The following is a 26306-nucleotide window of genomic DNA, read 5'->3' as shown; positions in this document are numbered from 1 at the left end:
CACGAGCCAAAAATAACTCCGAGAAAAGAAACTTTACTGTACATAGAGAATGACATGCGGGTCCCATTTTGCAAGAAGGTCTCAACGTTTCCAAGGTGGCACGGGATCAAAAGAAAAAGAAGTAGCCAGAAATTAGGGGTAAAAAATAATATATCCAAGAAAGGAAACTTTTATTCTACATAGAGGATGACTTGCGGGACCCACAAGCCAGCAGCTTCCTCAACGTTTCAGATGCAGCATGAGATCGAAAGAAAAAGGCAAGTGACTAAATATCAGGTGCCAAAAATAATCCAAAAAAACTTTTATTGTACATAGAGGATGACATGCAGGTCCCATTTTGCAGCAGCGGTCTCAACGTTTCAAAGTTGACATGAGATCGAAAGAAAAAGGCAAGTGACCAAATATCAGGAGCCAAAAATAATCCACGAAAAGAAACTTTTATTGTACATAGAGGATGACATGTCGGCCCCATTTTGCAATAGCGGTCGGCACAGGACCAAAATAAAAAGGAAGTAGCCAAAAACAGGAAAGATTTCAATTGGGATGCATCTGGACATCTGAGCCTTCGAACTACCCTGCTGGAAGCCTTTTGACTCGTACAATTTAAGCCCACTCCAAAACAGGAAAGTCCTATGCTTGGCAAAAACAAAAACAAGGAGATTCAACATATAAGTTTGTTTACGTAAAAACAAAGATTTAATTTATCCCTTTGCAATAGCTCAGAGCGAAATACACTGTTTATTGTCCGCAAAATAATCAAGATATCACATGTTTTTTGTACGAGGAGGCTGACATCGGGGCCCGATGAGCCAGCAGCGTCGTCAACGTTATAAAGGCGGCAGGGGATCGAAAGAAAAAATAAACCAAAAATCAGTTGGTAAAAAAATCAAAGAAAATAAACATTTATCGTTCTAAGAGGATGACATGCGGGACCCTTGAGGCAGCAGCTTCCTCAACGTTTCCAAGGCGGCACGGGATAAAAAAAAAGGCGAAATAGCCAAAAATTAGGGGTCAAATAACTCCAAGAAAGGAAAGGTTTGTTGTTTATAGGCTGACATGTGGGACCCATGAGTCAGCAGGTTCCTCAGCGTTTCAAAGGTGGCATGAGATCGAAAGAAAAAGGCAAGTGACCAAATATCAGGACCCGGAAATAATCCAAGAAAAGAAACTTTTATTGTACATAGAGGATGACATGCGGGACCCATTTTGCAGCAGCCACTACAAGAGAACCCTGCCTACAACAACGCAATTATGCGTATCTAAATGTCAATTTAGGCGTTGCTAGCTACTTTACCAACGGATAGTAATGCGTTGCGTTTTTAGGTGTTGCTAGGATACAATGCAACGCATATATGTGTGTTGGTAACCACTAGGATAAGCGTTGTAGAAATAGCTACAGATTTCAAGCAACGACTTGTATGCGTTGCTAGAGACAAGCTACACGGATTGAAAATTCTATTTACAATAATATAATATTTTCCACAAATGATGGTACGATTGATCTGGAAGATGGGATATTTCTTTCTTAGCGAGATAACATAGAGTTCATTTGTAACATTTCAAAACACATAAATCATATCACAGCACACTGATAGTACGATATGGATGCATTTCATGAGAACAATAATAATATTATTATTGGAATAACATCCTGTACAAGAAAATTATCCGAAGAGTAGACAGATTACAATCTTGTATCACAGTATGGTATTGTACCAGTCCTATACATATTGGCTCTAATATTTTGCTAACATGTTCAGAGATGATATCCGGATATAGCAAGTCTTCTACGTATGAAACCTGCAAATACAAAATCACCTTTTCAGTATTCAAGTGGCAGCAAGTGAAGCATGTAGTGAATCCTACTAAGTACTTGCTTAAAATTTTGTAGGTGTGCTCACCTTGCTGGCATAACGAAGTTAGTTGAGCAAGAATGACATTTTTGCTACCCTCTGCATTTGAAATAGCTCATCAGACCCACAATTCATCGTGGTTACCACACAGATGGAAACAAACATGGAAACCTGGATAGGAAATAACCAAGACAGGATATTAAAGAATCGTAAATCTTAAGATGAGGATGTTTTAACTAACAAGATTGTCCATCTAACAGGAGACAAAAATTTTTATTAACCAATCAATAGAATGGTCACTCAAATTATCATAAAGGTAAAAAAAACAATCTGAACCTAGAAGTACTACTTAAACGTACACACAAACACAAGAACTTGAGTATAGGGCCAGACATATATAGTCAAAACTCTTTTCAGACACAAATACATGTGTACTTAACAAAACAACATGAAAAAGCATTAAAAAGAACTAAAAACTACTAACATGGACTCATGTCACTTGAAAATCTCATAGGTTGGGATGTTGTGATTACATAATTCCAAGCAAGAGGTAACACGAGGGATCAATTAACTACAACTTCTAGTTCATGGTTAGACCTCCTATTCTGTATGTGCAACCCATTATAACTACCAATAGCTAATTAAGTAGAATATTTCAGTACTAGTGCGGATTAGTCAAACGAAATACACAAATAGTCTGTACTTGAGAGCTGCAAAACTATATGAAAATATAAATTCAAAATAAGAACAAGAACAACTTCTGCTTGAATAATGAAAGCAGACCTTCAGTGACATATCATGAATTCCCTTAGTGGCATATACAACATTCATTAACACCGGCATTGAGAAATTTCCAATTTCCTCTTTTGTTATGTCAGATTCTCTGCCAAGGAAAAGTACACTATGGGAGATAAATAAAGGAAATAAACTATCTGTGATTGACCAAAGGCATGATGATCTTGCATAAGAAATAAGAAACAACAAGGATATTAATATATGTGTTTCAGAGATAACAAAAATGAGTAATAATGAATTGCAAAACAGAAAAGCGCACATACCTGTCTTCTCTAGTCAAGGACTTGCAGCACCCATTTCTGACAGGTCTTCTATTTTCAGGTCTGACAGAAACCAAGGATATTAATATGTGTGCTTCAGATACACGGACTTCAACACCCATTTTAATTTTATGTTTTGAAGTGAAAACAATAAATTTTAGCAGCGGTCACTTTAGGAGGCATTATTACGCCTTGTGCTGCATGGCCTGAATTTAGCTCATATGCAGAAAAAATGAATTGATCATTGCAAACTAAGGTTTAATTTGAAATACCACACGAGAAGGAGAAGTATTAGGCATACGTGATATAAATTGACAAAAGGGGAGGAATCTTACCTGCAGGTCGTCCTTCTTGCTACGCCATATCATGTAGCTGCCTTGTCTGCATCATCGTTCTATAGCACCATCACACTTGCCAAGGATGAACGGAATGTCTAAAGAAGTTTTTGAAAACGGGTCAATCTAAGGGGAAGCGAGACAGGATTCTCATAGGGGGAAAGAGAATTTGCACCTGGAGCACGAACCTCTGCCATGCCCTTCTGCTGCCGCAGCGCCATGTTGTGACTCGCCACCGCGGAGCTTTGAGAAACCTCCCCATCACGTAGTAGTCCAATTAAATCTTGGCTGCAAAGGCGTGTCCCAGATTCAGTGGATCTCATGGTAGTATGCGAGTAGTGGAGGTGTCACATGAGCTGCATCATCACGACCAGCTACTGGTCGCCGGCAAGGGAGGGCCTGCCACAATCGACTGAGATGCGCCATGGGGGAGCAGAGGGAGGCGGCTAGGTTTGAGGGAGGCGAGGAGAGGGAGGGCAGTTGCGGGCGTGCGGGCGTGGCTGGTGGGGTTTAACTAAAGGGCCGTGATTAGTGGGCTGGGCTTATAAATTGCTTTACCTTTGCAAACTGTATTACTAGCAGACAACGGATGTAGTTGCAACGCATGTGTCTGTATCTAGAATAAAATTTTGCAACGAATATCTACATCGTTGCCAAGTATGTATAGCTATATGGGGGTTGTTCTTGTAGTGAGCGGTCTCAACGTTTCCAAAGGCGGCACGGGATCAAAAGAAAAAGGAAGTAGCATCTGGCCAAAATAATCCAAGAAAAGAAAGATTTCAATTGGGCTGGATCTGGCCATCTGGGCCTACGAACTATCCTGCTCGGCCTTTTGTCTCGTACAATTTCAGCCCACTCCAAAACATGAAAGTCCTTTTTTCGATAAAAAACACGAAAGTCCTATGTTTCGCAAAAACAAAAAACAAGGAGATTCAACATATAAGTTTGTTTATGTAAAAATAAAGATTTAATTTATCCGTTTGCAAAGCTCAGAGCGAAATACACTGTTTATTGTCTGCAAAATAATCGAAATATCACATATTTCTTGTACGGGGAGGCTGACATCAGGGACCCATGAGCCAGCAGCGTCGTCAACATTTTAAAGGCGGCAATAGATCGAAAGAAAAAATAAGCCATAAATCAGTTGGTAAACAAAATCCAAGAAAAGAAACATTTACCTTTCTGAGAGGATGACATGCGGGACCCATGAGGCAGCAGCATCCTCAACTATTCCAAGGCGGCAGGGGATCAAAAGAAAAAAAGGAAATAGCCAGAAATTAAGTAGGGTCAAAAATAAATCCATCAAAGGAAACTTTTATTGTTCATAGAGGATGACATGTGGGACCGACCTGCCAACTGCGTCGTCATCGTTTCAAAGGGGGCAGGGGATCAAAAGAAAAAGGCAAATAGCCAGAAATTAGGGGTAAAAAATAAATCCAACAAAGGAAACTTTTATTGTTCATAGAGGATTACATGTGCGACCCATGAGCCAGCAGCTTCCTCAACGTTTCAAACTCGGCATGAGATCGAAAGAAAAAGGCAAGTGACCAAATATCAGGAGCCAAAAATAATCCAAGAAAAGAAACTTTATTGTACATAGAGGATGACATTCGGGTCCCATTTTGCAGCAGCGGTCTCAACTTTTCCAAGGCGGCACAGGACCAAAAGAAAAATGAAGTAACCAGAAATTAGGGGGTAAAAAAATCCAAGAAAAGAAAGATTTCAATTGGGCTGCATCTGGATTCTGGGCCTTCGAACTATCCTGCTTGGCCTTTTGTCTCGTACAATTTCAGCCCACTCCAAAACAGGAAAGTCGGATTTATCTAAAAAAACAGGAAAGTCCCATGCTTCGCAAAAAACAAAAAACAAGGAGATTCAACATATAAGTTTGGTTATGAAAAATAAATATTTAATTTATCCATTTGCAATAGCTCAGAGCGAAGTACATTGTTTATTGTCTGCAAAATAATCAAGATATCACATGTTTCTTGTACGGGGAGGCTGACATCGGGGACCCATGAGGCAGCAGCATCGTGAACGTTTTAAAGGCGGCAGGAGATCGAAATAAAAAATAAGCCAAAAATCAGTTGGTAAACAAAATCCAAGAAAAGAAACATTAACCTTTCTGAGAGGATGACATGCAGGACCCATGAGGCAGCAGCATCCTCAACTATTCCAAGGCGGCAGGGGATCAAAAGAAAAAAAGGAAATAGCCAGAAATTAAGTAGGGTCAAAAATAAATCCATCAAAGGAAACTTTTATTGTTCATAGAGGATGACATGTGGGACCGACCTGCCAGCTGCGTCGTCATCGTTTCAAAGGAGGCAGGGGATAAAAAAAAGGCAAATAGCCAGAAATTAGGGGTAAAAAATAAATCCAAAAAAGGAAAATTTTATTTTTCATAGAGGATGACATGCGGGACCCATGAGCCAGCAGGTTCCTCAACGTTTCAAACTCGGCATGAGATCGAAAGAAAAAGGCAAGTGACCAAATATCAGGAGCCAAAAATAATCCAAGAAAAGAAACTTTATTGTACATAGAGGATGACATGCGGGTCCCATTTTGCAGCGGTCTCAACTTTTCCAAGGCGGCACAGGACCAAAAGAAAAATGAAGTAACCAGAAATTAGGGGGTGCAAAAAAATCCAAGAAAAGAAAGATTTCAATTGGGCTGCATCTGGACATCTGGGCCTTCGAACTATCCTGCTAGGCCTTTTGTCTTATACAATTTTAGCCCACTCCAAAACAGGAAAGTCAGATTTATCTAAAAAAACAGGAAAGTACTATGCTTCGCAAAAAACAAAAAACAAGGAGATTCAACATATAAGTTTGTTTATGAAAAATAAATATTTAATCTATCCGTTTGCAATAGCTCAGAGCGAAGTACACCGTTTATTGTCTGCAAAATAATCAAGATATCGCATGTTTCCTGTACGGGGAGGCTGATCTCGGGGACCCATGAGCTAGCAGCGTCGTCAACGTTTCAAACGTGGCATGAGATCGAAAGAAAAAGGAAATAGCCAAAAATCAGAGGGTGAAAAAAAACCCAAGAAAATAAACTTTTATAGCACATAGAGGATGACATGCGGGTCCCATGAGCCAGCAAGGTTCCTCAACGTTTCAAACGTGGCATGAGATTGAAAGAAAAAGGCAAGTGACCAAATATCAGGAGCCAAAAATAATTCAAGAAAAGAAACTTGATTGTACATAGAGGATGACATGCGGGTCCCAATTAGCACCAGCGGTATCACCATTTGAGAAGCGGCAGGGGATCGAAAGAAAAAAGGCAAGTGACCAAATATGAGGTGCCAAAAAGAATCCAAGAAAAGAAAGTTTTATAGTACATAGAGGATGACATGCGGGTCCCATGAGCCTGCAGGGTCCTCAACGTGGCATGAGATCGAAAGAAAAATGCAAGTGACCAAATATCAGGAGCCAAAAATAATTCAAGAAAAGAAACTTGATTGTACATAGAGGATGACATGCGGGTCCCATTTAGCAGCAGCGGTATCACCGTTTGAGAGGCTGCACGGGATCGAAAGAAAAAGGCAAGTAACCAAATATGAGGTTCCAAAAAAAATCCTAGAAAAGAAAGTTTTATAGTACATAGAGGATGACATGCGGGTCCCATTTAGCAGCAGCGGTATCACCGTTTGAGAGGCGGCAGGGGATCGAAAGAAAAAGGCAAGTGACCAAATTTGAGGTGCCAAAAAAAAACTCCAAGAAAAGAAAGTTGATTGCTCATAGAGGATGACATGCGGGTCCCAATTAGCAGCAGCGGTGTCAACGTTTCCAAGGCGGCAAGGGATCAAAAGAAAAAGGAAGTAGCCAGAAATCAAGGGGTCAAAAAAATCCAAGAATAGAAAGAATTTTGGTTCATAGAGGATGACATGCGGGACCCATGATCCTGCATCGTAAACGGCTCGATCGGAGAGCGTTGAAGTAGCCAGAAATCAGGGGGTGAAAAAAATCCAAGAAGAAAGATTTCAATTGGGCTGCATCTGGACGTCTGGGCCTTCGAACTATCCTGCTTGGCCTTTTGACTCGTACAATTTCAGCCCACTCCAAAACATGAAAGTTCCGAATTTTCTAAAAAAAACAAGAAAGTCCTATGCTTCGCAAAGACAAAAAAAACAAGGAGATTCAACATACAAGTTTTTTTATGTAAAAATAAAGATTTAATTATCCGTTTGATATAGCTCAGAGCGCAATACACTGATTATTATCTGCAAAATAATCAAGATATCATATGTTTCTTGTTCGGGGAGGCTGACATCGGGGACCCATGAGCCAGCAGCGTCGTCAACGTTTTAAAGGCGGCAGGGGATGGAAAGAAAAAATAAACCAAAAATATGTTGGTACAAAATCCAAGAAAAGAAACATTTTCGTTCTAAGAGGATGACATGCGGGACCCATGAGGCAGCAGCATCCTCGGCGTTTATTGTTCATAGAGGCTGACATGTGGGACCCGTGAGCCAGCAGCGTCCTCAACGTTTTAAAGGCGGCAGGAGATCGAAAGAAAAAATTAGCCAAAAATCATTTGGTAAACAAAATCCAAGAAAAGAAACATTTACCGTTCTGAGAGGATGACATGCGGGACCCATGAGGCAGCAACATCCTCAACGATTCCAAGGCGGCAGGGGATCAAAGAAAAAAAAAACAGGAAATATCCCGAAATTAATTAGGGGTTCAAAATAAATCCATCAAAGGAAACTTTTATTGTTCACAGAGGATGACATGTGGGACCGACCTGCCAACAACGTCCTCATCGTTTCAAAGGGGGCAGGAGATCAAAAGAAAAAGGCAAATAGCCAGAAATTAGGTGTCAAAAATAACTCCAAGAAAGGAAACTTTTATTGTTCGTAGAGGATGACATGCGGGACCCATGAGCCAGCAGCTTACTCAACGTTTCAAAGGCGGCATGAGATCGAAAGAAAAAGGCAAGTGGCAAAATATCAGGAGCCAAAGATAATCCAAGAAAAGAAACTTTATTGTACATAGAGGATGACATGCGGGTCCCATGAGTCAGCAGCTTACTCAACATTTCCAAGGCGGCAGGGGATCAAAAGGAAAAGGAAATAGCCAAAAATCAGAGGGTGAAAAAAAAACCCAAGAAAATAAACTTTTATAGCACATAGAGGATGACATGCGGGTCCCATGAGCCAGCAGGGTCCTCAACGTGGCATGAGATCGAAAGAAAAAGGCAAGTGACCAAATACCAGGAGCCAAAAATAATTCAAGAAAAGAAACTTGATTGTACATAGAGGATGACATGCGGGTCCCAATTAGCAGCAGCGGTATCACCGTTTGAGAAGCGACAGGGGATCGAAAGAAAAAAGCAAGTGACCAAATATGAGGTGCCAAAAAGAATGCAAGAAAAGAAAGTTTTATAGTACATAGAGGATGACATGCGGGTCCCATGAGCCTGCAGGGTCCTCAACGTGGCATGAGATCGAAAGAAAAATGCAAGTGACCAAATATCAGGAGCCAAAAATAATTCAAGAAAAGAAACTTGATTGTACATAGAGGATGACATGCGGGCCCCATTTAGCAGCAGCGGTATCACCGTTTGAGAGGCTGCACGGGATCGAAAGAAAAAGGCAAGTGACCAAATATGAGGTTCCAAAAAAAATCCAAGAAAAGAAAGTTTTATTGTACATAGAGGATGACATGCGGGTCCCATTTAGCAGCAGCGGTCTCACCGTTTGAGAGGCGGCATGGGATCGAAAGAAAAAGGTAAGTGACCAAATATGAGGTGCCAAAAAAAATCCAAGAAAAGAAAGTTTTATAGTACATAGAGGATGACATGCGGGTCCCATTTAGCAGCAGCGGTATCACCATTTGAGAGGCGGCAGGGGATCGAAAGAAAAAGGCAAGTGACCAAATATGAGGTGCCAAAAAAATCCAAGAAAAGAAAGTTCTATAGTACATAGAGGATGACATGCGGGTCCCATTTAGCAGCAGCGGTATCACCGTTTGAGAGGCGGCAGGGGATCGAAAGAAAAAGGCAAGTGACCAAATTTGAGGTGCCAAAAAAAACTCCAAGAAAAGAAAGTTGATTGCTCATAGAGGATGACATGCGGGTCCCAATTAGCAGCAGCGGTGTCAACGTTTCCAAGGCGGCAAGGGATCAAAAGAAAAAGGAAGTAGCCAGAAATCAGGGGGTCAAAAAAAAATCCAAGAATAGAAAGAATTTTGGTTCATAGAGGATGACATGCGGGACCCATGATCCTGCATCGTAAACGGCTCGATCGGAGAGCGTTGAACGAGATGGCGCGATCGATAAAAAAAAACAATGCCAGAGAGGCTGCCATCTGGGCCCTACATCCCTCGGCGGTGCGGATTTGCGTTGACTCGGCCGGCGAACCCGAGAATTCGAGATGCACCACGTCCCGCGCCACCATACGCAACGTTTTGGCCGGTTTCGTCGGGCTAGGTGGCCTCAAAAACGAGAAAAAAACGTTTTGACATGCACAACGGACAGACCCAAAATCGTCGGCCATGGTACACCAGCAACCACGGCACGACTTCAACTTTGTCGACCATGGCAACTTTTCTTGTAGTGGTATTGAAGTACATGGGAGAGAGAGTACCAACTAGCTACAGCTAGAACCCGTAGTCCATGGGGGAACTACTCACGGAGCATGATAGAGGCGGTGGCGTCGATGGAGATGGCTGCCGGGGGCACTTCCCCGTCCTGGCGGCGTGCCGGAACAGAGATTATGTCCCCCGAATTGGATTTTCGCGATGGCGGTGGCGCCCCTGGAGTCTTTCTGGAGTTTCGTCAATTCGTCTCGAGGTTTTAGGCCGCGAGGGGTCTTATAGGCGAAGAGGCGGCGCAAGGGGGCGCCTGGGGGTCCCACCCCATAGGGCGGCGCGCCCCCCTTCCAGGCCGTGCCGGCCTATGGTCTGGGGGCCCCAGGCCTCCCCTCTGACTCTCCTTCGGTGTCCTGGTCCGTCTCGGTGAATTATGATGTTGGGTCTTCCTTTCGTCGTATTCCGAGAATATTGCCCGAACAGCCTTTCTGGAACCAAAAACAGCAGAAAATAGGGACTGTCACTTCGGCATCTTGTTAATAGGTTAGTTCCAGAAAATGCATGAAATCATTATAAAGTGTGAGAAAAACATGTAGGTATTGTCATAAAACTAGCATGGAACATCAGAAATTATAGATACGTTGGAGACGTATCAAGCATCCCCAAGCTTAGTTCCTGCTCGCCCTCGAGTAGGTAAACGATAAAAAGAATAATTTCTGTAGTGACATGCTACTTACATAACCTTGATCATACTATTTTAAAGCATATGAGATGAATGAAGTGACCCAAGGCAATGATCTATAGTTGCTAACAAATAGATAACATATAGCAAAACTTTCATGAATAGTACTTTCAAGACAAGCATCAAAAGTCTTGCATAAGAGTTAACCCATAAAGCAATAAATTCTTAATAAGAGGTTTTGAAGCAACACAAAGGAAGATTTAAGTTTCAGCAATTGCTTTCAACTTTCAACGTGCATATCTCATGGATAATTGTCAACACAAAGTAATATGATGAGTGCAAATAAGCAAGTATGTAAGAATCAATGCACAGTTGACACAAGTGTTTGCTTCTAAGATGGAAGGAAGTAGGTAAACTGACTCAACATAAAGTAAAATAAAGGCCCTTCGCAGAGGGATGCAGGGATTAAATCATGTGCTAGAGCTTTTTAAGTTTTGAAATCATATAGAGAGCATAAAAGTAAAGTTTTGAGAGGTGTTTGTTGTTGTCAACGAATGGTAGTGGGCACTCTAACCCCCTCATCAAACAGACCTCAAAGAGCGGCTCCCATGAAGGACGTTATCTCTACCAGCAAGGTAGATCATCTCTCTTCTCTTTTGTTTACACATGTACTTTAGTTTTATTTATGGGTGACACTCCTCCCAACCTTTTGCTTTCACAAGCCATGGCTAACCGAATCCTCGGGTGCCTTCCAACATTTCTCATACCATGAAGGAGTGTCTATTTGCAAAATTAAGTTGCTTACTGATGAATCAGGGCAAAACATGTGAAGATAATTATTAATGAAAGTTAATTAATTGGGGCTGGGAACCCCGTTGTCAGCTCTTTTTGCAAAATTATTGGATAAGCGGATGAAGCCACTAGTCCATTGGTGAAAATCTGCCCAACAAGATTGAAAGATAAAACACCACATACTTCCTCATGAGCTATAAAACATTGACACAAATAAGAGATGATAACTTTTGAATTGTTTAAAGGTAGCACATGAAGTATTTACTTGGAATGGCAGAAAATACCACATAGTAGGTAGTTATGGTGGACACACATGGCATAGGTTTTGGCTCAAGGTTTTGGATGCACGAGAAGCATTCCCTCTCAGTACAAGGCTTTGGCTAGCAAGGTTGTTTGAAGCAAACACAAGTATGAACCTAAGACAAAGAAAACTTACATAAGAACATATTGCAAGCATTATAAGACTCTACACTGTCTTCCTTGTTGCTCAAACACTTTTACCAGAAAATATCTAGACCTTAGAGAGACCAATCATGCAAACCAATTTCAACAAGCTCTACGGTAGTTCTCCACTAATAGGTTCAAACTACATGATGCATGAGCTTAATCATGATCTACTTGAGAGCTCAAAACAATTGCCAAGTATCAAATTATCCAAGACAATATGAAGCATTTTCTGTTTCCAACCAAATAGCAATAAATGCAACACCTTCCAACTTTTGTCATTGAACATGAAAAGTAAAACAAAGAACACAAATGTTCAAATGAAAAAGCGGAGCGTGTCTCTCTCCCACACAAGGATTGCTAGGATCCGAATTTATTCAAAAACAAACAAAAATAAAAACCACTGTTCAAAAACTAGGCCGATTCAACGATTACTAGGCCGATTAATCGCTACTAGGGGCCTGACCGTGTCGATTACCATTAATCGTTTGGGTTAATCCTTTAGCCCGATTAATCCGTCTGAAAGTCCGATTACTAGGTATGTTCCCGATTAACTAGTACACTTGTTCAAAAAGTTACAAATTTTTCAATGCATATTGCTAATACAGGCGCTACCCCTCCCTAATAAAGTAGGTTTTGCGAAGCTCGCGCTTGATTGCAGCCTCTGGTAGCTTGATTTCCACAGTCGCCAAATAGTTTCTTGCCCTCCTAGACCAGTTACTCGTAGTTTCCCAGACCTCAGATACAGGAGCTCGACCACCTTGAGGAGCTCGTCCAGGAGCTCGAGGACGCCTTCAATAGGTTAAGTGGTTGAGGTGTAAGAGGGATCATACCCTAGGTAGGTGGTGGGAGAAGATAAACTTCAGAGGTGAGAGAAGAAGAAGTGGAACGAAGGAACGTGGCTTCAGCTAGTGGATCCTGATTCGCTCGTGACCTTGAAGATTAGGTCACGAAGGAGAAGCGTACATGTTTTTCTAATATTTTATGCTCTAGAGATGTAGGGACAGACATATAGAGACTCGTATACTATTATTTTTCTTATATCAACTATTTTAAGTGCTAATTTGTGTAGGTTACACCAATTAATAGCTGACCGATTAAATCAGTTAATCGTTCGAATTCCGATTAATCGCTACTCCCAAGCCGACCGAGCAGTTAACGATTACCGATTTCCTTAACATTGATAAAAACACACAGACACTCCAAGTAAAGCACATAAGATGTGACCGAATAAAAATATAGTTTCAATAGAAGTGACCTGATAAGTTGTTGATGAAGAAGGGGATGCCTTGGGCATCCCCAAGCTTAGACGCTTGAGTCTTCTTGAAATATGCAGGGATGAACCACGGGGGCATCCCCAAGCTTAGAATTTTCACTCTTCTTGATCATATATCATCCTCCTCTCTTGACCCTTGAAAACTTCCTTCACACCAAACTTCTCATAAACTTCATTAGAGGGGTTAGTACTCAAAAAAACTTTAATACACTTTGGTCCTGTAGTGACACATTGCAAGAACTCAATAAAACATTAGCTACAGCTCTCCACGTCTAGAAAGCCTTGCTTAAAGTCCACAAGAGACAATGCAAAAAACAGAGACAGAATCTGTCAAAACAGAAAAGCCAGTAAAGACGGATTTTTAAGAGGTACTTCCGTTGCTCAAATTAGAAAACTCAAAACTAATGAAAGTTGCGTACATATCTGAGGAACACGCATGTAAATTGGCAGATTTTTCTGAGTTGCCTACAGAGAGCCCTGCTTGAATTCGTGACAGATAGAAATCTGTTTCTGCGCAGAAATCCAAATCTAGCATCAACCTTCTATTAGAGACTTTACTTGGCACAACAATGCAATAAAATAAGATAAGGAGAGGTTGCTACAGTACTAACAACTTCCAAGACACAACAAAATAGTAGCAAAATAAAATCATGGGTTATCTCCCAAGAAGTGCTTTCTTTATAGCCATTAAGATGGGTTCAGTAATTTTAATGATGCTCACATAAGGAATAAGAGTTGAAGCAAAAGAGAGCATCAAAAAGCAAGTTCAAAACACATTTAAGTCTAACCCACTTTCTATGCATATGAATCTTGTATACAAATAAATCCATGGAGAACAAAGTGACAAGCACAAGAAGATAAAACAAGAGTAACTTCAAAATTTTCAGCATATAGAGAGGTGTTTTAGTACCATGCAAATTTCTACAACCATATTTTCCTCTCTCATAATAATTTTCAGTAGCTTCATGAATAAACTCAACAATATAACTATCACATAAAGCATGTTTTTCATGATCCATAAACTCATAACTTTTATCAAGCTCAAAAATAGTGGGATTAAAACTTTCAAACCCACTTTTATCAATAATATAACATGATGATTGATCAATCTCAAGAGATATGGGACTCCTAGATAAAGTCAAGACTTCTTCAATCCCATTTTTATTAGTAGTACAATTAATATTATCAAGTAACATAGGACCATCATCTAGAGCTTTATCATAAACATTTGCTAAGCAAAATTCTTTAGTACCATGCATTTCGACATCAGGCACAAACAAAGCATTATCATAAGATTTATCAAAGTAGCATGGATTATCATAGATAACAGTAGCATAATTATTCTCACAAATTTTACTCATAGGTACTATTTCAAGAGAATCCACAGGAACATAACATTCATCCTTCTTCGGTAAGCATGGAGGACAATCAAATAGTGTAAGAGATAAAGATTTACTCTCATTAGAAGGTTGGCATGGGTAGCTAATCCATTGTTCCTCCTTTTGTTCATCACTCTCCTCCTCTTTTTCATCCAATGAGCTTTCAGGTTCATCAATTTCCTCCTCTTTTTCATCCAATGAGCTTTCAGGTTCAGCAATTTTTTCTTCCACAGATTCCTGCAAATTGTGAGTGCATTCTTGTGCATTAACGAGTCTCTCTTTATAATCAATAATATAAGGATTATCGCTGTAACTTTCTATGCAAAAATTAAGGATAGAAGAGACATAATCTTTAAGGTCCTTACAAACAACACAAGTTTCATAATTTTTAACCATGAAGGATTCGATCTCAGAAGCTCCCATAAATATGACAAATTGTTCTACCTCTTCGAACCCAAGATGAATATAGTTATTCCAATTATAGTTCTTAATTAAAACCTCTTCACTTAAGCCACATTGGAATTTAAGATGTTTAGTATCCTCTTTAGAGCAACAATTTATATCATGGCGTTTAAGCAAGATTTTAGCAATTGTATTCAATTTTTCTATCACAGCACTCATGACTTTACCCGCTCTTGATTCTCTATAATTATTATATATTTCTATAAGCTCCAGATAGGTTGTGGGTTCTCCCATAACAACAGTTTTTAATTTTTCGGTTTTTCAATTTTTTATGGATTTTTGGGTATATAAGAAAAATAAAACAAGACAAAAACAAACTAGACAAAAGTAAACTAAGCAAAATAATACTAGACAGAAATAAACTAACTACAAATAAACTAAACAAAAGTAAACTAAGCAAAACAAAATAAAATAAAATAAAAACAGAGAGAGGTAGAGTGTACTCCCCAGGTGAACTTATGAGTAGAGCTATGCCTCCCCGGCAACGGCGCCAGAAAATAGTTGCTGGCATGCCGTTGACGTGGGAGTTAGAAATCTTTGTGGTGTAACTTTTCTTCAGTTCCCCGGCAACGGCGCCAGAAAATAGTGTTGATAACCCACAAGTATAGGGTATCGCAACAGTCTTCGAGGGAAGTAAAACCAAAATTTATTGATTCGACACAAGGGGAGGTAAAGAATACTTATAAGCCTTAACAACTGAGTTGTCAATTCAGCTGCACCTGGAAAAGCACTAGTAACAGGGGTGATGTGAAAGCAACAGTAATATGAGAGCAATAGTAATAGTAACACAGCAGTAGATGCAGAATACGTAGGCAATGGCACCAGAAAATAGTTGATACTACTTCCAATGTCATATAGGAACAAGTATATGATGATGAGAGATGGACCGGGGTTCCCAGCTATCTACACTAGTGGTAACTCTCCAATAACAAGTGACAAGTGTTGGGTGAACAAATTACAGTTGGGCAATTGATAGGATTGAAATAGCATTAAGACAGAACATCAAGATTATTAATCATGTAGGCATGTTTTCCATATATAGTTATACGTGCTCGCAATGAGAAACTTGCATAACATCTTTTGTCCAACCAGCCGGTGGCAGCCGGGCCTCAAGGGAATCTACTTGCAATTAAGGTACTCCTTTTAATAAAGCACCGAAGCAAAGCATTAACACTTGGTGAAAACATGTGATCCTCATATCACAGTCTTCCCCTCCGGTTGTCCCAATTTCTGTCACTTTGGGGCCTCGAGTTCCGGACAACAATATGTGCAAACAACTTGTAGATACAATCTAAGCAATAAGTATAGAGCTTAAATCTAAGATCATGCCACTCGTGCACTAGTGACAAGCATTAAACACAACAAGATTGCAGCAACGATAACTTCACAAACTTTATAGATAGATTAATCATAATGTAACAATCCATCGGATCCCAACAAACACAACACCGATTACATCAGATGAATCTCAATCATGTAAGACAGCTCATGAGATCATTGTATTGAAGTACATGGGAGAGAGAGTACCAACTAGCTACAGCTAGAACCCGTAGTCCATGGGGGAACTACTCACGGAGCATGATGGAGGCGGTGGCGTCGATGGAGATGGCTTCCGGGGGCACTTCCCCGTCCCGGCGGCGTGCCGAAACAGAGATTCTGTCCCCCGAATTGGAGTTTCGCGATGGTGGCGGCGCCCCTGGAGTCTTTCTGGAGTTTCGTCAATTCGTCTCGAGGTTTTAGGCCGCAAGGGGTCTTATAGGCGAAGAGGCGGCGCAAGGGGGCGCCTGGGGGTCCCACCCCATAGGGCGGCGCGCCCCCTTCCAGGCCGCGCCGGCCTATGGTCTGGGGGCCCCAGGCCTCCCCTCCGACTCTCCTTCGGTGTCCTGGTCCGTCTCGGTGAATTATGATGTTGGGTCTTCGTTTCGTCGAATTCCGAGAATATTGCCCGAACAGCCTTTTTGGAATCAAAAACAGCAGAAAACAGGAACTGGCACTTCGACATCTTGTTAATAGGTTAGTTCCGGAAAATGCATGAAATCATTATAAAGTGTGAGCAAAACATGTAGGTATTGTCATAAAACTAGCATGGAACATCAGAAATTATAGATACGTTGGAGAAGTATCAGCTTGATAAAGCACTTTATGGTCTCAAACAAGCTCCTAGAGCTTGGTACGAGCACCTTAAAGAATTGTTGATAGACCATGGGTTTGATGTTGGGCTAATCGATCCCACTCTTTTTACTAAGAGGGTCAATGTGGAGCTTTTCGTTTGCCAATTATATGTTGATGATATTATCTTTGGCTCTACTAACAAAGCTTTCAATGATGAATTTTCAAAGCTTATGACCAATAGGTTTGAGATGTCTATGATGGGAGAGATGAAGTTCTTTCTTGGTTTTGAGATCAAGCAATTGAGAGAAGGGACTTTCATCAATCAAGCAAAATATCTCCAATACATGCTCAAGAGGTTCAAGATGACCGATATGAAGGGTGTAGCCACTCCTATGGTTACTAAATGTCATCTTGCACTAGATCCCAATGGTAAAGACGTGGATCAAAAGGTATATCGCTCCATGATTGGATCCTTGCTTTACCTTTGTGCATCTAGACCGGACATAGTGTTGAGTGTTGGTGTGTGTGCAAGGTATCAAGCTTCTCCTAAGGAGAGTCACATGTTGACTCTCAAAAGAATCTTTCGATATTTAGTTGATACCCTAAGATATGGTATTTGGTACCCTAAAGGCTCAAGTTTTATTCTCAATGGATACACCGATGCAGATTGGGCGGGAGACAAGGATGATAGGAAATCAACCTTCGGGGCTTGCCAATTCCTTGGAAGTTCCTTGGTGTGTTGGTCTTCTAAGAAGCAAAATTGTATATCTCTCTCCACCGCCTAAGCCGAATATGTTGCCAGCGCAAGTGGATGCACTCAATTGTTATGGATGAGGCAAACTTTAAAGGAATACGGTGTCATTTGTGACAAAATGCCTCTATTATGTGATAATGAAAGTGCTATCAAGATTGCCTATAATCCGGTGCAACATTCAAGAACGAAGCATATTGAGATCCGGAATCATTTCATTAGGGATCATGTTGCCCGTGGTGATATTGAGCTAATCTATGTTCCTACCAAAGATCAACTTGCCGATATATTCACGAAGCCTCTTGATGAAGCAAGATTTTGCTATTACAGGAATGAGCTAAATATCATTGATTCAAGGAGTATAGCTTAACCATCTTGCAAACACATCTTTGTCTCAAAACTTTATTTGGTTTAGATGTGGGCATGGAAATAGGGGGGTGCGGTTTAAATTATTGAGCTATCCCTCCCCCCATCATGCCAACATTAAGAAAAATCATTCTCTTTATATCTATTAATGATATGTGATCTTCAATGATGAGTATTGGTTTTGGGCCCAAGATATATCTTCGCGGTGCCATACCTTATCACTCATATATGGTGGCCTAGGCCACCGACCTCTTCTTGTGAAGAGTTGTTCTTAATTGGATCTTAATGAGTTGCTCCTTTTTGGTCTTTCATGTTCTTATGGGAATTGGCTCAATGTTTGGCTTTCTCTTGATTTGATCCTTGCAAACTTGAGTTCATAGTACCATACCTCTCTTAGTGTCCATCCTAAGCCATTCCCACATCTCTAAAACATTCTATCTCTTGCACAAGCTCGTTTCAAAAATTGCATATAAAAACTCATGTTTACCATTGACCAAATTGTTTTTTTAAAAGAGGGTGTCTTTCAAAAAAAAAAGTAAAAAAAAAACAAACAATCCAAGTGTTTTAAAAAAAGGAGAGGGCGGGTGGCCGACCCGGGCCTGGCCAGGCCGGTAGTACCGCCGGGGCCTGGCCGGTACTACCGCCGGCCCGCGGCCGGTACCTCTTCTCTGGGCGGGGTCAATCCAACCGCACGCACGCCACACTCGCCCGCCCCAGCCCGTCCCCACCCCTGCGCCCCAACACACAACGCACGCACAGCTCTCGCGTCGTCGCTGGCTCTCCGGCCGTTCTCCGGCCACCTCCGGCCGGATCGGCTTCGTGGGAGCCTTCCCCTACCTCCCCTCCTCCATGGCCTCCGGTATTGGCTCCTCTCCCCGCGTATTTCGGCCGTATTTTTGGATCTCACTTGTGTTGGTTTTCGGTTCTACATGCTTAGATTTTTGGCTAAATCTTGCACTAAGAGGTTGTATCTATTGTTGATCTATGTCCTCTGGTATGTAGCACCATTAACCTCTAGTATGTACCACCTTTTTACCTCTAATATGTGGTCAATTTTTTTTATCATACATGTGTGTTTTGGGTCAAAGACATTTTTGTTTTTCATAGAGATGAGCTTGTGCACTTATCCCATATGTCCCTCGACTCTGTTCATCTATTTCATAGGTGCTAGTGGCTCTCGTTCGGTGAGACCACGGAAGAGGCGAGGGGTTCCGACCGTTGATGATGAGGTTGTTGAACAAGATGAAGTGTTACCCCGTGCCACTACTGCTCGTGGCGCTTCCTTGGCAAATAAAAAGAAAGGGAAGAAGGCTATTGAGTCTGATGGTAATGTCCGCCTTCATGCATACATGGATATTCACACCTCTAACCCCTATTTGGGGCCTCGGTCTTCTCGCACCCGCAACCGCCACTTCTACACCGAGGTTCAAGAGCGCATTTTCAATGAAGTCTATCCTCCCAAAGTAAAGGTGGTTGATCAACGGTATATCAACATTGACCATTGGCGGAAGGATGCATACTTTCATGAAGCACTTGGGATTTGCGAGAAGTTTGGTTTGCTACCATTATGTCTTTCAAGTGCAACTATGATCCTTACCTTGTGACTCAGTTCTTTGCCACGGTCTATTTTCATGAAGATAAGGCTCTCTCCATTACTTGGATGACTCGGGATGAGGTCCTCACTACCACTTGGAGCAACTTTGGACAGATTCTTGGCTATCCTATTCCTGAAAATTGTGAAGATGACCGTCATAGTGGTTGGAGGTTTCATGGGGACTCTGATGCAAGCATCAAGGATGTTCTTGAGCCACTCTATATGCCCGGTAAATGCAAACTTGGGTTCACTTCTGGTCTTCAACCCGTCTATGATATCATGCTTTGCATCTACCGTGAGACCGTTGCCGTCAAAGTAGGTAACGTTGATGAGATTCATTCCTTTGTCATTGACTTGATGCTTCAAACACACCTCCGGAAGGGTAAGGGTGTGAAGATGGATGTCATGGATTGCCTGTGGAACCAGATTTTTCTGCGTGTGGTGGAGAAGCGGTCTCCTGCCTTTACTCCCTACATCATGAAGCTTATTTCTGAGGTGTGGCATGAGACATTTGATGGTGCCATTCTGGAACCAATTTCTCCCCTCACCAATCATCCTCGCAAGAACCTCCTTATCAAAGATCATAGGCTCCCAGCAGCTCCTTCAGTCACAACAACTTCTACAACAGGTCCTTCAGATCCATCCACTGCTCCTGCTCGCCGGATTGATGGATTTATTGCTCATATGGCCCTTGGGGAGCCCCGGCTCGCTCTGCTTATGACCCCATGATCGAGCCATCTTGGTACACCAAGCTCAAGATCAAGGTAAAGAAGACCTTCTGCCTGCAGCTAGATATCCAGGAGCGTATGTATGACTCTATGTGGCCGAGAAGAAAGCTCGACGCCGTCAGAAGAGCATCATGAGAAAGCTTGGTGTGGAAGTGTCTCTTCCAGGATCTGAAGAGCTCAAATACTCAAATCTTATGCAAATCTTATGTTGTCATCAAGAAACCAAAAAGGGGGAGATTGAAAGAACATATCTCCATTTATAAGTGGTTTTGGTATTGATGACAATGACTATATATGAGCATTTCGTTATATAAGATTTGTAGGTTGTTGCATGCTCGGGATGTCCAAAAGTTGAAGAGCGTGCAAGATATCAAATGGTTTTGGTTTGTGGTTGTTTACTAGAAGAAATGATGGAAGAGAAAAGAAAGAGAAGAAAAGGAAAAGAAATAAAGGAGAAGAGAAAAGGAGGCCGGAGGCTTGGGCGGTACCGCCGGCCTGGCCACGGCCGGAGGCTCCGGCCTTGGTACCGCCCAAGGTACCGAAAACGCCCCCCGCGCCACAGTCAAGATACCAGGGGGGTTGGAGCCCCGGTGGTACCACGGCCGGTACCCCGGACGGAGGCTCCGCCCCTCCTTCGGCCCGACTCGCTCGTGGCCACGTGGCCGCCCCTCCTTGGCCCGTGCTGCTCGACCATGGCCGGTAGTACCGGCCCAACCTGGCTGGTACTACCGGTCAGCCCTCCAACGGCCACTTTCTGCAGGGGGTATAAAGAGCTCTTCTTCTCCAAAGGTTTTTTCTCAAACCCTAAAATCCTCCTTCACCATTGCTGCTCCACCAAGCTCCACCAAGAACACGAAATTCGTCGGATCTCCTCCCTCAACCACCCAAATCCCTTGTGCTTTGGAGAATCGAAGGAGAAGACCCCGATCTACATCTTCACCAAAGCGATTTGCATTTCCCCCTCATTTTGTTGAGGGCCCCCTTGCTAGTGTTCCTCTTTGGATCCCTAGTTGTTTGTTGTTGATGTATTCTTGTTGATTATTGTGTTGTTACAGATTTGGGAGCCTCCAATTTGGTTGTGGATGTGTGCCCCAAGAACCTTGTAAAGGCCCGGTTTCTGCCTTGAGGAAATTCCTTAGTGGAAGTGTGCTAGGCCTTCGTGGCGTTGCTCACAGGAGACCTGAGTGAAGCCTTCGTGGTGTTGGTTTGGCTTTCGTAGCAACCACACTCCTCCAAATGTAGACGTACCTTTTGCAAAGGAAGGGAACTACGGGAATCAACTCCGTGTCTCCGCGTGCTCCACTCTCGGTTACCTCTATCCTATTCTATCTCATATATATTGCGTAGCTATATCTTGCTTAGTTGTTAACCTTGTCATATAGATAAATTCACATAGTTGCATATCTAGAGAATTTACCTTGGTGTCAAGCCTAAATTGAAAAAGAACTAAAAATTGGTTAGCACCTATTCACCCCCCTCTAGGTGCGGCATACGATCCTTTCAGATCCCTACTTCAACAAGACGATCATGGACCGGGGAGACAAGGCCATGGGCACCCATTGGGGGATCATACAGACGACGTGCAGCAAATGACACGACATACAGGAGGAGATCGATGCTCGCCTAGAGAGCGGCGCCGACTTCGAACAAAAGGTTAGCTGTCCCCACCGTGTCTGCCTATGTAGTGATCGTCATGAGCTGACCCGTCTCGCCGTCCTCTTTTTCCCCAGATGCGCCGTGCTTTCGACATGTACCAGGACGACACCGGCTTGACGTTCAAGTTCCTGAACTTCTTCTCCCGCATCGAGAAGTGCGAGAAGTGGGCGGAAACCCGCAAGAACCTCGCCAAGAGCAAGAACAAACAGTACAACCCCGACGCTCCGGCGCCTGGCTCGTCGGATGGCCGCCGGGAACTCGGCCAGAAGAAGCTCAAAGACCTCAAAAAGATGGGCCATCCCGCTGAGAGGCTACAGGCGTCGTTCGACAAGTGCTGGACCGACGCGAGGACGCACGCCGCCGGGAGGGACGACAAGTTTGACGACAGGTGGATGGAGATGCTCACCAACCAAGGCGCCCGGATCGCCCTGCTGAAGACGACGGCGACGACGAAGAAGAGGAACACAGACTTGGCGTTTCTGATGGGCGGCAACACGGACCTGATGGACGAGGAGACGAGGATTTGGTACGAGGGCCATCACACCGACATCCTCCGACCCACTCCGGCCAGTTCTTCGTTGTCTCCGGCTCCTACCTCGTCTTCCGCACCGTCTACGACGTCGACTGCCGCCGCTACGACGTCGACTACCGCCGCTGCGACGTCGGCCGCCGCTTCGACCACGGCGTGTGAGGAAACTGGGTTGTCGGACACCGCCTTGCCAGGCGGGACTGCCGACGCCCCTGTTTCAATGTAATTTTCCTCCGATCGCCGATCTGTGGCTGATCCTTTTGCCGATCAACTGGCCGTATTTGTAGCGGGACGACGATTTGTTTGAATTTCGACTATGTCCGGCGAACTCCGGGTGGATAACTGGAAATATGTTTCTCCCCACGACTTTATTTCGTTCAATCCGGCGATTGTTTCGTTCGGATTTTACCGTGGGGAGACCAAACTAGTGGAGATGCTCTTAGCATCCAGACCCCACACGCTGTCATGAGCTGAATAAATTTGATGCCTCTAGAGCCTTTGCTTGTTCAAGCATAGGCCCAGGCACACGCACATGAGCTGAATAAATTGCTGGGCCGAAGCATAGGCCCAGGCACACGTTATCTCGCGCTCCGCTCAGAGCGGGATCGGCCTGGGCCGGCCCATTAGCACGGGCAGGGTATTTTTCTTCAGTTTTCTCGTTTTTTTTTTGTTTTTTTCTCTGGTTCTCTGGATTTTTCCTCCCGTTTTTCTTGGTTTTACCGATCGGTTTTTTCTGAACTTTTCAAATTTAAAATTTTTTAAGTTCGCACTTTTTAAATTTGAAACTTTTCAGATTTGAACAATTTTGAAGTTTGAACGTTTTAAATTTTGAACATTTTTAAATCTGAACATATTTTGAGTTTGAACTATTTTCAGATTTGATATTTTTTGAAATTTGAATAATTTTTTAATCTTAAACATGTTTCAATTTTGGAATTTTTTTATATTTTGAACATTTTTTAATTTGAACTTTTTTAATGTTGAAAATTGTTCGATTTTGAAAATTGTTCGTTTTTGAAAATTGTTCAATTTTTAAAATTGTTCGTTTTTGAAAATTGTTCAATTTTGAAAATTGTTCGAATTTGAATTTTCGTTTTGAATTGGTATAGATTTCCAATTTTGTTTCGTTTTGAATTTGTAGATATTTTGAAAACCGGAACAATTGTGCAACTTCTGGTACGTGTAAATTGAGCAGCTAGTCGCAGCGACCCTAGACTAGCTTCTATCGCGGTAGCTTCCCAACTTGGACGAAAAATTTACCCACTGCCACTACGTAAGTCATACCGGTTCGCTCCATCTCCTCCAAAACAGATCGAAGCCAAGGCATCTCTGCCCGTCTAGCTCGTCACCACAGAGAAATAGACAGGGCGCTAGGGTTGCACCGCCCCTGCGCCGCCGCCCCTCAGCCGGCAGCCGGCGGGGATCCGGTCTTCCGTCCGCCGCCTTCACCGCTATTCCTCCGCCTCGGTTCGATAGAGATAGTTTGGATCCTAATTGTGTCCGTCTTGTACACGACCTGTGACCTGTAATTGTTTCAGTCATTGATCATCTATATAAATCAACTTATAGGCAACAGAAACCATCTCTATTTTCTCTGTTTGTTCGATGAGCTGTGAGGCAACAGAAATAATTGTTCCCCTCTGTTTTTGGTTGAAGCAACCGTATATTGTAAAGCTGTATAAAATAATCAGTATAAAGCATATACAGTACATGATTGTTACTCTGTTCTTGGCTGAAATAACCATTTGTTGTAAACTTGTATTTACATGTGTTTGATGAAGATGAAGATTATCTACCTGCAAATATCCCATTGATTATCCCCTCTGTCTCAATCAATACGTATGTTCAAACCTGTGTAAAATTGATAGAAAGAAGGTGTGATGTTAATTCTCTTGCTTCTGCTGATATTGATTTCTATTGCTTCGGTCTTATTTTCTATTGCTTTTGCTGATATTAATCTGTACAAGAACATTTGCTGTAAACATGTATAAAATTACTAGAAGAACAATGTGTTATAGACCTGTATAGAATTAGTACAAGAACGATGTCTTGACGTGTGTACCATGATAGTGATTTGAGCATGATATTTTCATTACATTTGCTGCCATTATTTTTAACGGGACATATTTATATGTGTGTAGATGGACTCAAGCATGGAAGGTCTGGGAAAACAAGCACTAGAGGGACTTGGACTTCTAGCTGAGCTCGGCGAGCTTGCGCAGCAGGCTGCCATCCTTGGGAACATGGGTAACCTTTATACCGAGCGTTATTTGCACAAAGACTCGTATAGAGAGACTCCTGAAACGGGGCTTCAATGGGTCATGAGATGTTTTGGTCGTCCTAGATATTTTTACAAGATGTTCCGCATGACTCCGGAAGTGTTTACGACACTACATGATTTGCTTGTCTCTACCTATGGATTGAAATCAACTAACAATGTGTCATCGGTCGAGTCACTAGCCATGTTCTTATGGATTGTTGGAGGCCCTCAGGCATTTGCACAAGCTGAAAACCAATTTACAAGGTCCCTATGGACGGTTCACACAAAGTTTAAGGAAGTATTGTATTGTTTGCGCAAGTTAGCGAGAGACAACATCAAACCAAGAGATCCTACTTTCAGTACAGAGCATGAAAAGGTTAAGGAAGATCGTTTTTGGCCTCACTTCAAAGGCGCTATTGGTGCTATTGATGGATCACATGTACCATGTTCAGTTCCTGCAGAGGATGTGGTTAACCACACATGTCGCCATGGTTATACATCTCAAAATGTACTTGCCATATGTGACTTTGACATGAGGTTTACCTTTGTTGTTGCTGGTTGGCCTGGCTCTGCACATGACACAAGAATCCTACATCATGCATTAGCAAATTTTCCTTCATTTCCTGTACCTCCTAAAGGTAAAACTTTATCATGCATTCTAAAAGGTTATTATTGTTATTTTCCTATGCTCACTTCATGTTTAATTTCAGGAAAATACTACCTTGTTGACTCGGGTTATCCAAACCGAATTGGGTATCTTGCTCCTTTCAAAGGGAGTACATACCATCTACCAGAGTTTCGTCTTCGCCGTGGGCGTGCACTGCAAGGGAAATATGAGATATTTAATTTCTTCCATTCGTCTCTTCGCAATGTAATTGAGCGTGCATTTGGAGTTTTAAAGCAAAAGTGGCGTATATTGAAGGCAATGCCAAGTTTCTCACCTCGTACACAGAAGCATATCATTCTTGCTTGCATGGCATTGCACAATTTTATTCGTGATAGCAAATTGCGTGATCGGGAGTTTGATAAGTGTGATGAAGATGAGGATTATCTACCTGGAGCAGCACGTGCAGCACCACAAACACAAGGGGATGACCAGCCTGGGGTGGATAATGAGGAATCCATGAACGACATTCGAAGTAGGATCGCCGATGCTTTGCTTATGGCGAGAGAGGAATAGAATATCTATGTTGATGGTGAACATTATTATTTTCGAACTATTTGAGGACATTACTTTATATTCATTTTATCTATATGTATGGATCATTATGAAAAAATACAAATATTCTCCCGAAATGGTGATTTACATATCAATTAGTGCACATATCGATGTTTTCCGATCAATTCGCATATACAGTCTCTCCATGTCTCAGGGGCACTACAGACATTTCTAACCAAACCCACAGTTCACAGTTGCTACAACCAAACAACTTCCAAAAACAACTTCCAGATAATCCACAGTTGACAATTCACAGTAGCTTTTTCACAGTTCACAG

General features: G+C 42.2%; 1 protein-coding gene across 1 annotated transcript; it reads left to right on the top strand.

Moving 5' to 3' along the window:
* Nucleotides 1–24662: 24662 nt before the first annotated feature.
* Nucleotides 24663–26014, top strand: LOC127304266 (uncharacterized). Its single transcript, XM_051334989.1, has 2 exons — nt 24663–25448; nt 25521–26014. The coding sequence occupies exons 1-2, from the start codon at nt 24692–24694 to the stop codon at nt 25988–25990; spliced, it is 1227 nt and encodes a 408-aa protein (XP_051190949.1). The 5' UTR covers nt 24663–24691; the 3' UTR covers nt 25991–26014.
* Nucleotides 26015–26306: the final 292 nt, after the last annotated feature.

Source organism: Lolium perenne, chromosome 1 (assembly GCF_019359855.2).
Source record: "Lolium perenne isolate Kyuss_39 chromosome 1, Kyuss_2.0, whole genome shotgun sequence".
NCBI classification, from domain to species: Eukaryota; Viridiplantae; Streptophyta; class Magnoliopsida; order Poales; family Poaceae; genus Lolium; species Lolium perenne.
The sequence above is the reverse complement of the archived record's forward strand: the minus strand, read 5'-3'. Positions and strand labels throughout refer to the sequence as shown.